This window comes from Dromiciops gliroides, chromosome 1, assembly GCF_019393635.1.
Source record: "Dromiciops gliroides isolate mDroGli1 chromosome 1, mDroGli1.pri, whole genome shotgun sequence".
In the NCBI taxonomy this organism is placed as follows: Eukaryota; Metazoa; Chordata; class Mammalia; order Microbiotheria; family Microbiotheriidae; genus Dromiciops; species Dromiciops gliroides.
Window position 1 is genome coordinate 267,627,482 of NC_057861.1, and position 14,203 is coordinate 267,641,684.

At 40.7% G+C, this 14,203-nt stretch overlaps 1 protein-coding gene across 3 annotated transcripts in view; it reads left to right on the plus strand.

The window, feature by feature from the left end:
- Positions 1-1,184: 1,184 nt before the first annotated feature.
- LOC122729523 (syndecan binding protein) overlaps positions 1,185-14,203 on the plus strand; it is a 32,539-nt gene continuing 19,520 nt past the window's right edge. For 2 of the 3 annotated variants that reach the window (XM_043968458.1, XM_043968471.1), the window contains exons 1-2: positions 1,185-1,337; positions 11,892-11,957. In XM_043968458.1, coding sequence (XP_043824393.1) covers positions 11,907-11,957 — 51 coding nt within the window. In that variant the 5' untranslated portion in view covers positions 1,185-1,337; positions 11,892-11,906. The remainder of the gene's footprint in view (positions 1,338-11,891; positions 11,958-14,203) is intronic. The other variant, XM_043968464.1, reaches the window with a different exon arrangement.

The following is a 14,203-nucleotide window of genomic DNA, read 5'->3' on the forward strand; positions in this document are numbered from 1 at the left end:
CTTGAAAAATGGGAATAATAATAGCACACATCTCACAGGGTTGTGAAAGATCACTTCAGATAACTACTGTAAAGTGCTTTGTAAACCTTAAGGGATAGATCTTCTTATTACTATTATTATTGTTATGCATAGAAAAGAGGCGGCATTGTCTTTTCCAAACTTTAACCTAATTTTCTGATCTTTCCGAGTACAAATGGGCTATTCGAAGTCTGAAAAGGGCACAGCAAATGGGGCTATCCAGTGAAAAGACTGTACCCTTTCATCCCTTAAAAACCATCACTTCCTCCTCACAATCTCAAGTAGATGGGGAACAGAAGGGGAAATCAATTGACCAGGGGTTCCTCGATCAACTCCTTTACTAGATTCTTATTTGATTTATAATTATAAAGAGAACTTTCATTGCTTAATATATAACTGTAATTTACATTTAGCAGTAGATTAATGATTAGTATTCAGACAGGGAGGCACTTGCCCAGAAAATCCCCTTTTACATAAGGAACTCTGAGGATCCAGGTGATAAGTAGGTAAGCAAGTGGGGGAAGAGAGATGTGAGAATCAATTCAATGAACTTTATTAATTCAATTCTATCCAATTCAGCAAACATTTACTAAGCGCCTACTATACGCTAGGCACTATGCTAAATGCTGAGGATAGAAAAGAGGCAAAAGACAGTCCTCGCCCTCAAAAAGTGTACAGTCTAATGGGAGAGACAACGCTCAGACAAATATATACAAAGCAAACCACATACAGGATAAATAGGAAATGATTAAAGAGGGAAAGCACAGGAATTAAGGGCGGTTGGGGAAGGCTTCCTTTGGTGGGATTTTAGTTGGGACTCAAAGGAAGCCAGGGAGGTCAGTAATCGGAGAACACTGTATCAAGCTCAATCATCAATCAACCTTTATTAAGAGCCTATGATGTACCTGACATAGTGCTAAACTTAGAATGGAGAAAGGTATGCGAACACGACTGCAAACCAAATCTGTGCCCTGGGAAGCTGTTTGTCATTGCTCGGTGCGGGCTGCCTCTGGGGACGGAAGGATGAGCAGAAAGAGCAACTGCTCTACCCCAAACCACATCCCCTTCCTCCTCTCCGCGTGAGCCCCGCCCCACGGTTGTCTTGGCAACCCTAAGGGCCTGGGCGAGTGAGAGGAGAGCGTCACCTGACCAGGATATCGGAGGGTTGTCTGCGCAGGCGGAGGGCGGGGCTTAGTGCGGGTGACGTAACTCTCGCTGAGTGATTGCTCATTCCGGGACTTCTCCCTTCCCAGAGGATCAGAAAACCGTTGCTGGGAAAGCTGTCGAGGCCCGTTGGAGGAAACCACTGGCGAGGTCAGGTGAGCAGCAGCTTTTGGGGGGTGGGGGAATGGCAGGACGTCCCCCAATCTCGGGATTGGGGTGGGGGGAGACGGGAACCTGAAGGACTCAGTGCTTAGGGCTCAGTCCATCAACCCCCAGGGTGGGGACGGAGGTTGTGCGGAGGCTTCTTCCCCAGGGGAGCCGCCGACAGCTGGTCAGAATCGGCCTCCACCCCTCGAAGAGCGCCCGGGGCTCGAGAGACTCTGGGGGTTCGGGGTTTGGGGGGGGCGAGGAAAGCCCCAGCGGCCGGAGCCAGGCCAAGGTCGGGGGAGGAAGGGCGTGGACTGCGCCCGGACACTGGAGCTGGACGGGCCGCACTCCTGGGACGGGGAAGGGCGCAGACCTCGGGGCGCCTTCTCCCGAAACCCCGTTATATGCGGGAGGCTCAGCGGGAAATTCACAAACAAGGGGACAAAACACCCCAAAGGCAAACGTTTGCGAGTTTCGGCGGCTCGGTTTTGTCCCTCCGGCTCTTCGGGGCGTCGCGGGTCTGGGGGCGGGGTATTTGCTTAGTGGGCGAAGCTTTGGCTCGGGAGCCTTCCCTCCCGGACGTGGAGGTTACACAAGCATTCCCTCCCTCCCTGCAGGGACCATTATTTCTGGAGACGAGATCCGGTGAAAAACACTGTTGGGGGTGGGTGCAAAAAGCAAGGAACCCCCGGGGGCTTGGTGACTCAGAGCCTGAGGCGCAATTCTTTTCTAATAAAAGGGGAAAGTGACCACATTTTACTTGTGTAGGTAAAAAGTGTCGTTTACGTTATTGAGTAGATAGCGTAGTGCCTAGCGCTTAGTAGGCGCTTAATAAATGTTTAATGGGTTGAATTGTATAAGGGACTCTTCTTAACATGGACTTTTCATTTAAACTTGAATGACAGAAGTTTTAACAGGAATTTCCAAGGTTATTTCAGGAGTCTGTTTCCGGAGCACATTTTGTGCCAAATTCTAACGTGTATTAATTTCAGCTGCTAGCCTCTACTTGAGGGAAAAGAATCCTAGTGACTTGAAGGGAAAAATTTTTAAATGAACGACCACCAAGGACAGTTGTTAGCATAGATTCTGGCGCAATACAATGTTTGTTGATTTGACTTGACTTTTTATAAGTTGCAGTTCTTCCTCAAGTGTATTTTATAAAGATTGTGTAGTAGTAGTATCTGCCTATTCACTGGTTTTAGGGTTCCTTTTTACACTATGTTCAGAAGATGTAAAGAAGATTTTTAGTGCTGTCTAGTCATTTCATTTTCTTTTTTCTCATGCTAGTTTGGGAATATAAATGTACAAATGTAAAAATTGTAGCTTCATGCTTCATTGGTTATCACCTATGAACTTTTGTAGAGCTTGGTTGTTCTACAAGACATTTGAGCTGAATGTTACAAAGTAAGCAGTATAAAAAAGAAGAAAATTCATCAGATTTTTCAAAAAGATTACTGAATAACCGTAAAATTGTAACCTAAGCTAAACTAAATGTTGGCAAAGTTTAATTTCTGGTCTTTTTTTAGATATTGTTAGGAAAGATAGGATACAGTACTCCTGACCAAAATGGGAAGAATCTAATAATAGCCCAGTTACTTGTACTGTGATTTAATAAGCTATCTCCTTAGAGTTGACTTAAATTAGGTAACTGAAATCTATACTTATACTTTCTTTGGTGCTGTGTAACTGTAAGAAAGTCATTTAACTTTTCTGGGCTTCTGTTTACTTATCTGTAAACATAATAGCTGCCGTTTCTCTTGTGCTCTAGGGTTTGTAAAGTTCTTTACATTCTCATTAGAGCTTTACAACAAGTAGATACAGGTATTGCCATGTTACAGATTAGCAAACAGGCTCACCAAGGTTTTAGTGTTTTTTTTTTCATTTTTCTGAAATGTTAACATTTATCTATGTAAGAAAAAACACGAATGTCAGTTGTGTGCTAGATTGAAACAAAAAAAAAGTACTAAAAGGGAATATTAATTGAGACATAACAAGAGTCTGAAATGAATAGGATCAGAGATCTTGAACTTTAGAGGTCATACTGCTACAATGCCTTCATTTGGATGAGACAGATACAGAGAGGTTAAGTCTCTTGACTTAACCAATATCACTAATGAGCTAGAAGGAAATACAGATGAGGAAATGCAAGCCCCAAGAGATGAAGTGATTTGCCATGTTCACACAGCTAATAAGTGTTAGAGGCAGGATTTGAACCTAGGTATTCCTAACTCTAAGTCTAGCACTGTTTTTCTATACCATGTTATCTTTCCACAGTCTAGTACTGATATATGGAATGTGGAACTTGTTGGTTTTAAGGAAAATTGCCTTTCTGGAACATTAATTCTATTATGTATGTATGTAGTAGTTTTCTGTTCCCCTTCAGGCAGTATTTATTTTTTCAGAGTAATAGGCAAATAGTCACTTGTTCCAAGAAAGTCATTATTTCCTACCATCCTCTCCCTTAGTATCTTCCTTTAGTAATTCTTTTGTTCCAAGTTCACAAAAAACTTAGTCAGATGGATCATTTGCTAGTTGTAAAAGGTAAACCAATTTAATTCTAGGTAAGTAGAGGGAGATGACCCTAAGAAAGGAGTGGGTCCCTCTTCTATGCTTGGCACTTTTAGAGAGGTAAAATATAGTTTAAATGAATGTCAGAGAAATCAAAACCTAGAACATAAATATTAAGACTAGCATTGTTAAAAGGGAAACTGAGAGCATCTCTGGGATTAGTAAGGAAGTACATTTAGTTACTTAAAAGTATGGTATGGTATGAATGTTTTTATTGATTCTTTTTTGCCCATTTTACCACAGGTGCTTCCCATGAATTCCTCCATATAGCTCCCCACCTGATCATAAGAAAGTAAGAGTCAAGTAAAAGAAACCAGTGCAGTTCCAGTGTAGCAGTACTTACCATAGTCTACTTCTTCACCAGGATGAGAGTATGCATCATCATCAGTTTTTCACAATTAAGATATCACATTGGTTTTCATTTAATTTCTCTTTTTTTTCTCTTTCTTTCTTTCTTCCTTTCTTTTCTTTCTTTTCTTTTTTTTTGGGGGGGGGCAGGGCAATGAGGGTTAAGTGACTTGCCCAGGGTCACACGGCTAGTAATTGTTAAGTGTCTGAGGCTGGATTTGAACTCGGGTCTTCCTGAATCCAGGGCTGGTGCTTTATCTACTGTGCCACCTAGCTGCCCCCATAGTTTTCATTTAATTTTAACATTTATTAAATGCCTATTATATGAAAGACATTCTTAGGTGATGGCAATATAGAAATAAATATGAGAAAGGTCCTTCATAATATAATTGCTGGGTAGGGAAAAGTACACAAAACACATACAAGGGAGAAGGTGCAAAGGACAGGTTCATGCAATGTACAGTGAAAAACATATAAGAGAGAATGGGGGGTGGGTACCAGAGAAATCTTTATGGAGAAGACACCATCAAGTTGGACTTTGAAGGAAAAGGAAGAACATTAATAGACAAATGGAGGGGAGAGTCCATTTAAGACATGAAGGCATATCATGATCAAATACTAAAACAAAGGATATAGTTGTACTATTTTCTGAACCACACAGAATAAGAACAGATGGAGATGTGAAGTAAAGCTGGAAAGGTAGGTTGAAACAAGAATCTGGAGGGCTTTGAATGCCAGAATCAATGCTTTTTATAGTCAGTAGGGAGCCACTGAAGAGTTTTTAGTATAGGAGTCATGTGATCAGAGTTGTGTTTAAGGAAGATTACTTCAGCAATGTGAAGGAAGAAATAGATGGTGGATACTAGAAAGAAGAGGATGCCTGTGAGAGAGTGTATAGATGAATATATAAGTAACATAGAAAAGTGGGATTTTACTGAAAACAGAAGGGAAAGATAAGGGAACTCATCTGGAAATAACAGAATGGGGAAAATAAAGACAGAACTTGTTTCCCAGCTTTGCTTCTGCAGATGTGACTTTTCTGGCTTTCAGGAACAATGACCGGAAAATCAAAAGAAGACTGGGAAGTGCCCTCTTAGCATAATAGAGGAAAGAAGTCTGAGCCAGAGTTTCTTTTCCATCACAGTCTTTAATCAGAGGAGAACAAGAAGTCTGAGCCAGAAATTTTCTTGTCGTACTTGTATATTATAATTTTTATTTGTATTATGATTGTTTGGGCTCTGCTTTACCCTTAAGGGCAGATTCAATTCGGTTCAAGTCAGTAAACATTTGTTGTCTACTATATGTCTGGGGTGTATGGGGTGTTGAGGGAGAACTAGCACCTCTCGTGTGAGGACATGCTGAGCCTTTCAGGGCTTTGGTGTTTCCCTTCACCCAACTCTCACTGTGGCTCCAAGAAACTGGTGTGTGCAAATTGGCCACACCCTTCTAAAAGGGTCTTGGGGCAACTAGGTGGTGAAGTGGAGAGAGCACTGGCCCTGGATTCAGGAGGACCTGAGTTCAAATTCGGCCTCAGACACGTAACACTAGCTGTGTGACCCTGGGCAAGTCACTTAACCTCAATTGCCTCAAAAAAAAAAAAAGGGTCCCAGTATACTGGCTAAACCAGGTTGAGAGTAACAGGCCTCAGACTAAGGTCTCAGAGAGTTGGGGAAAAGCCTACCCCAAGCATCTGAAAGACTCCCCTGCTGAATGGGCAGATGAAAACAGTTTGTTCCAATGGCCATGAAGGTAGCTGATACAGATAAAGTGGAGCCCTCACACCACTACATCCCTGGCCATTGCCATTTGTCCTGACTTGTGTTGTCACTGGTCTTCAGTGAATCTGGAAGAGAGTGAGGCTGATAACCGTGTCCAAAACTATGTGCCAAGTACTGTGCTAAACTCTGGAGGTCCAAATGAAAAAAAAGACCTACCCTGCCCTCAAGGAATTTACAGTCTTACAATCTAATGGGCAAAAGACTATAAAAGGGATTTACAGACCAGAGCACAGGCCAGGGGAGTGAAGAATCTGCCTCTCCTTAAATTGATCCACCTGGGACCACCTGAAACTTGGGACCTCATGTCCTGGAGACAGGGCCCCACTTTAAGAAAGGAGTTAAAAGTCAAGAAATAGGCTAGAAAAAATTTCGGACCATTGAAAGTTTCATTGGTGACAAAAGACTATAAAAGGAAGCTGAAGCAGGGTGGGGAGGAGTGCCTGGCTTGGGGGCTTATTGTTCTGTGGAGTCAAAACAAGCAGAGCCATTGATGGAAAATGGAGAGTTAGTGGAAAGTTCAGAGGCTGTGGATCATATCTTATTTTAAAATTTCCATCCGCAACACAATGTAACCCTGGTCAAGTTGCTTAATCTGAGTACCCTTAGGCAGCTCTCTAAGATATGTTGAAGCCCAGGTGCTTATTTGGGTTGGTTATGGAAGTGTCTTAGCCAGGCCCCTTACACCAATGAAATCGAAGGCTTGAACAAAAAAAAAAAAGTCTTCCATAGTAGACATGTAATAATTGTTCTTTGGTTGAGTGAGTGCCAGAGAAGCCAGTAGGTAGAGTTAAGGAGAGAGAGCTTTACTGGCATGAGAAGTAGCCAGAGAAAATACCCAGATCTGAGATTGAATGCTTTGTTCTTGGAACAGCGAGGACTGAAGAGTGTGTTGAGAAGTAAGGTGTTAGAAGATTGGGAAGATTATAGGTCTGTGTTATGGAGGGCTTTGAAAACCAAATGGGGACAGCTAGGTGGCTTAGTGGATAAAGCACTAGCCCTGGATTCAGGAGGACCTGAGTTCAAATCCGGCCTCAGATACTTGACACTAGTTGTGCGACCCTGGGCAAGTCACTTAACGCTTATTGCCCCACAGAAAACAAACAGAAAAAGAAAACCAAACGGGATTTTGTATTTGATTCTAAGAGGCCAAAGGAAACGGACTAGAATTTACTAAGAAGGGGGATGATAAGGTCAGACTGCTGCTTTGGGCAAATCAGTAATGGCTGAATGGACGAAGAATTAGAATGGGGAGAGACTTGAGGCAGGCAGACCCACCAGCTGCCTAATGCATTAGTCTAGGCAAAAGCTTCTTAAAATGTGGGTTATGGGGGCAGCTAGGTGGCGCAGTGGATAGAGCACCAGCCCTGGATTCAGGAGGACCTGAGTTCAAATCTGGCCTCAGACACTTAACACTTACTAGCTGTGCGACTCTGGGCAAGTCACTTAACCCCAATTGCCCCCCCCCCAAAATTTAAAAAAAAATGTGGGTTATGAGGCCACGTATGTAGTTGAGCAACCGAATGTGGGGGTAGAGAAAGATTTGGCAGGAGATGTTTGATTTGTATACCTTTTTTATATACCTATATATTTGGGGTTGAGAAAAAATTTCTCCAGTAAAAAGGGGGGTTGAGAGTGGGAAAAGTTTAAGAAGCCCTGGTCTAGGCATTAGGTGATGAGAGCCTGCACCAGAGAGAGGTGTCTGTGTCTGTGTATAAGGGAGGCATTGCAAAGGTTAAATCAGCAGACCTTGGCAACAATTCGGCTATGACCCGTGAGAGATTAGTGAGGAATCTAGGATAACTCCTAGGTTGTGAGCTTCAAGGATGGAAAAATGGTGGTGTTCTCTACAGTAATTTTTGTTCAGTCATTTTGACTCTTTCTGACCCTTTTTGGGGTTTTCTTGGCAGTGGTTTGCCATTTCCTTTTCTAGCTCATTTTACAGATGAGGAAACTGAGGCAAACTGGGTTAAGTGACTTTCTGAGGGTCGTAACAGCTAGTAAGTGCCTGAGGCCAGATTTGAACTCACCAAGATGTATCTTCCTCACTGTAGACCAAATTGTGCCATAGGGAAGGTAGTAGTGGGGGAAATTTTAGGGGAATAGATGATAAGTTCCATTTTGAATATGTTGAAGTTTAAGCTTTCTATTGGATATCCAGAGATGTTTGAAAGGCAGTTGCAAATGTGAGAATGGAGGTCACCAGAGATATTGGGGCAGGATAGGTAGATTTGACAGCTAGGCAGCTTAGTAGATAGAGCACTGGGCCTGGAATCAAGAAGACCTGAGTTCAAATGTGGCCTCGAACACTTACTAGCTGTGTGACCCTGGGCAAGTCACTTAGCCTTTGCTTTAATTCACTGGAGAAGGAAATGGCAAACCCCTCCAGTATCTTTACCAAGAAAATTGCAAGGACAGTATGGAATGTGAAAAGTGAGATGCCTAAAGGAACAGGTAGATTTGAGGAAGATGATAATTAATCCATGTTAGCTGAAGAGATCACCAAGTGACCTAGTAGAAAAGGACCCAGGACAGAACCCCAAACCATCTGAAAGTCAGCAATTGGTACCTGCTTGTTAATTATAATCACTGCTCTAATCAGATACTCTGTGTTGTAGTAGTTTTGGTTGCAGTGATTTTGACTGTTCTAAGCTTCAGTTTCCTTATCTGCAAAATGGCAATCATAATGGTACTTCACTCACAAGGTATTCTTACCTAGATTTATTCCTGATTTTTTTTTTTAAGAGTTTAATTCTACTTTGGACCAATGTGGAGTTTCTTGCAATCTTTCACTGATCTCTCAGAGTACACAAGATAGTCTTTTAATTTTTTTTTTAATTTTTAAATTTTTTTTTAGTGAGGCAATTGGGGTTAAGTGACTTGCCCAGGGTCACACAGCTAGTAAGTGTCAAGTGTCTGAGGCCGGATTTGAACTCAGGTACTCCTGACTCCAAGGCCAGTGCTCTATCCACTGCGCCACCTAGCTGCCCCCTGCTTCTTGCTTTTTTGAGGTGGGTAGTGGGACAGGGTGTTAGAGCAGAACCAAGTGGTGCTTTCCTTAGAACTGGAGCCCAGGTCCAGCTAGGTGATGCAATGGATAAAGCACTGACCCTGGATTCAGGAGGATCTGGTTCAAATCCAGTCTCAGACACTTGACACTTACTAGCTGTGTGACCCTGGGCAGGTCACTTAACCCTCATTGTCCTGCAGCAAAAGAGAGAGAGAGAGAAAGAGAGAGAGAGAGAGAGAGAGAGAGAGAGAGAGAGAGAGAGAGAGAGAGAGAACGAGAACTGGAGCCTAAATAAATCCTTTGATATTAATAAATGAACTTTTTACCTTGGGTAGTGGTAGTGGTGGTGGTGAATAAGGATAGGGGTTATTTCTGTTTTTTAATGGATTCCGCGGTATGTATATTAGACAGCATAAGCCCTTTCTATATGTCAGCTGCTTTCATTCTCTTTGGGGTTTTTTTGGAAGCAATCTTGGAGTAAGTAACCTGCCTAGGGTTACACAGCTACTAAGTGTCTGAAACCAAATTTGAATTCAGGTCCTCCTGACTCCAGGGCTAGCACTACCTAGCTGCCCCAGTTATTCTCATTTTTATCTTTTTTGGTTGGGTTTGAGTAGAAAGATACCCTGCTCATCTTTTATATTTATTCTGTTGATTCTCACAGGTAGATAAGATATTTTCTTTTTGAAATTGAATAATAGTATTAGAATATATTGTTACCTTCTGTAGATTCACTGTATCTTAGGACAAAGACAAGACAACACGTACCCTAGCTTATTCCAGTGTGGTTTTGATTTCTTCCACAGTTCTTTATATTGTGAAAGCTTTTTCATGTAAGGTGACATATTTAAAATGTTCTTAACTTTTTATGGATTGATGTTTTGCCCAGATTGTGGTTAACAATTTGTCTGTAATGCTTCTGTTACAACACATTTTATATGTTGCATTCTCAAGGATATTTTGAAATCTGTTTGTAGTATGGGAATTCATTAATAATCACTAGGGTGTGTCTTGCTAGGTCACATGGTAAGTATACTGTAAATTGTTGGAACTAGCAGTGATGGATTATACTTTCTCTTTCTTTACGTAGTCTGCATTGATCAATAAATTGAGGCACTTTAAGAATAATCTGTCTCCAATTTCTGGTAGTGATGACTTGATCCTGAATTGCTATCATTAACTTCTCTGTGTCCATAAATAAATCTACATGATTAAATTTTGTTTCCCGCTTCCTGTGTTGACATACTATTTTTAAAATTTATATGGATGTTGCCCATAGAGGCCTTTTTAATTCTTCTCTTCTGTCTTATTCATTCTATAGATTCTCTCTAGAGCAAAGCTTCTTAAACTGGGTTGCAACCCCTAATGTGGTTGCATAACTAAATGTGGTGGTCACAAAAAATTTGGCAACAGTCAAAGGTTATATATACCTATTTATTTTATATACCTAGGGCCACATAAAAATTTCTGGGGCAAAAGGGGTCACAAGTGGAAAAAGTTTAAAGAAGCCCTGCTCTATATCAGGGGTTCTTTGCCTGAGGTTCATGAACTTTTTTAAAAAAATATTTTAACTGTATTTTAATATAATTGGTTTCTTCCAAATTTTTTGTATTTTCTGCATTTAAAAACATTCTGGGAAAGGGTCCATAGGTTTCCCCAGGCTGACAAAGGGATTCATGCTACAAAAGAAGATTAAGAACCCTTTATCTAGAGATAAACCACTTTTTGTTACATTCAGCAAATTCACTTGGTTAGCATATTGTCATATAACATACTGCTGTTATTGTTAGTCATCTTTTTTATGGAGTTCAAATAGAAACAGCCTTGGAACAAGTTGTTATCCTTTCTTATTTAATATTCTACATAGTATTGGATAGGTTGGCAAAATAACTTTTCAGTTAAATAGAAGTGTTTGGATGGAACCTAATTTTCTTATTTTATTTTCCCAATTCAGCTTTATAACCCCCATTCACCAGGCTTTTGTGTTCTTTAATATGTTTCCAAGTAATTTGTCTTTATATTGGCATGTTGTGGCATGCTTATGAAATTATTTTGGATTAGAATGTTAGCGATGAAAGAAACCTCATGGAACATCTACTCCAACGCCTTTATTTCGCAGTTAAGGAAACAGGCTCAGAGAGTGAACTTGATTTTCCTAAGGTCCAGAATATGTTGGTGATAGTAAGCTATAGAAACCACAGACCATTCCCTTAATCTCTGTGGGTCTTAGTTTCCTCACTTGAAAGATGGAGTAAGACTAGATAATCTCTAAAGTTCCATGTGCAAGTAATAAGTCTATCGTTCTAAATCCAAGACAATATGACATAATTGTGTGAGTTTGGGAGGGAGCAGAAAAGTTGATCCTGACCTTTGATTTCATTAGTGTTGGAAAACTCCCTCTATAACAACCATAATGCAATTTATAATATTAGAGAATTCCTTAGAAGCTTTGAGAAATTAAGTGACTCCCAGCGTCGCATAGCCAGGATGTGCTAGAAGCAGGACTTGAACTCAGGACTTCCTGATATCAATGCTGTCTCCTCATTATGCCACACTGCCTCTCACATCTAAATAGGCCTAAAATAGTATTATAATATTCAAACATTTCATGTATTTAAGTTTTAGATCACAACAACTGCTTGGGTTTTGAATTGTGTGTTTACATTCTTCCATCATTTGAATCTGCTATTGAATGTTAATATTCTATTAAATATTTTATAATGGTAAATTTATGAACATGGCATGTAACTATATCTTTTTATGAAGCAGGACTTTAAAATAACCATAATCATAGTGTTTTTAAAGGCTTTTCCAAGTTACTTTGATTGGAGATATTTAACATTTTTTCCTTTTCTTTTTAGTAAAATCCTGCAAAAATGTCTTTGTATCCATCACTTGAAGACCTGAAAGTAGATAAAGTAATTCAGGTATATTTAAGTATATTTTTCTTTTGCTTTCTTTCATTTTGGAAGGGTGGGGAGTGAAAGATGAAGGGGGGTACTATAAATATTCTTGATATAGTTGAAGAATAAGAATAAAAGCTAGAGGGAAAATGCTAAAATAGTATTTTACCCTCTTTCCTTACTCTGCAAAGCTATTCAATTGATGGCTTGAGATGCAAATTAAAACATGATGTCTATGAACTGATTTTTCTCACACAGCTTTTTAAAAATAATTTATCTACTTTAATACAGTGAAGCTATTTTCTACTTTGTGGAAGGGTGGGCAAAGGGATCTCAATGGCCACCTAGTCCAACCCTTGCAATCTCAAAATAATTTTAAAGATAACACACCTGACAGGAGAAGTTATCTAGTCTTTACTTGTAGACCCCACATTGCAACAGCCCTTTTCACTTTGGAGTAGTTCTAGTTGTTAGCAAGTTTCTCCATATTTCTCCATATTTGCTTTCTTGTTGTCTCCCCCATTAGATTGTCAGCTTCTTGAGGACAGGAAATGTCTTGTGTCTTTTTTTATACAGTGCCTGGCACATAGTAGGTGCTTAAATTTTTGTTGACTGACTGACACATCTTCTTAAGTGAAATGGACCAGAAATCCCTTGCCATTGTAGTTGTCCTACATTTGTTTTCTAGCTTATCAGTGTCCTTCCTGAAATATTCCCAGAACTGAACAAAATGCTCCAGATGCAGTCTGACCATGGCAAAGTAGAGTGTGACTGTCATCTTCTGTTTTCTGAAAACTATGCCCCTCATTGCAACCCATTAGCTTCAGGACATTTTTTAAAAATGGGCTTCATGAAATCTCAGAGACTGCTATTAGTGGCTAAATATTTAGTATATGTGCATTTATATTGATGCAATCCTTTTAAGGCTTTGAGACTTTGAAAGCTATGGAGTTAATTCATTTTAAAGGATATTGTCTTTTGACCAAATCAGTCAGTCAGAGCATTTTAAGTGTCTGCTATGTGCCCAGGCACTGTGCTAAGCACTGGGAATACAGAGAAAGGATGTGAAGACAGTTCCTTCTCTCAAGGAGCTCACAGTCTAAGGGGCAGACAAAAAGCAAGCAGCTGTGTACAGCAAGCTATAATACAGGATACATTGGAAATAATCAACAGAGTGAAGGTGCTAGAATTAAAGAAGAGCAATTGTAGAAGGTGGAATTTCAATCAGAATTTGAAGGACGCCAAGAGACATAGGAGGAGGGAGAGTAAATGGAAGTTTATGGAGGACAACCAGTGAAAAAGCATGGAGTTGTGAGATGGAATGTCTTGTACAAAGAGTAGCTAGGAGGACAGTATCTCTGGATTGTAGACTACATTGGGGTGGGGTGAGTTAAGAAGGTATAAATAAGAAGACTGGAAAAGTAGGTAGGAAGTTTTGAATACCAAAGATTTTATCTTTGATCCTGGAGGTGATAGGAGGGATTGAGTTGGGAGGTGACTTGGTCAGCCCTGCATTTTAGGAAGAACATTTTGACAGCTGTGCATGGGGTGAACTGGAATGGGGTAAGACCTATGGCAGGGAGACCAACTGGTAGTCTGTTAAAGTAGTCCAAGCATGAAGTGATATGGGCTTATAGAGAAGTGAGCATTTGCGAGAGGTGTGATGAAGTAAAATCATCAGGCCTTGGTGACAAATTGGATATAGGGGCTGAGAGAGACTGGGGAGTCGTAGATGCCACAACCTAGGTTGTAAGCCTGGGGGACTGGAAGGATGGTGCTACTTGACATGGAAATAGAGAAGTTAGGAAGAAGGGAGAGTTTGGGGCAAAAAATAGTGAGTTTAGCATCGGGCGTGTTGGTTTAAGTTGTCTGTGGGACATTGAGTTATGAGGTGTCCAATTTGAGATGAGGCAGCTAGATGGCACAGTGGATAGAGTGCTAGGTCTGAAGTCAGGAAGAATAGAGTTCAAATCTGGCCTCAGACACTTAGTATCTATGCGACCTTGGTCAAATCACTTAACCTCTTTGTTTTAATCCACTGGAGAAGGAAATAGTAAACCACTCCAGTGTCTTGGCCAGGAAAACCCCATGGACAATATTGGCGTGCTGTCACAAAGAGTCAGACGCTACTGAACAACAAGATGTTAGGAGGTCAGCAGAGAGCTGGATAAGTAATCATCAGCATAGGGATGATAGTGAATCCATAATAGCTGATGAGACCACATCACCAAGTGACTAAAGAAGAGGATAAGACCCAGGACACAGAGCCC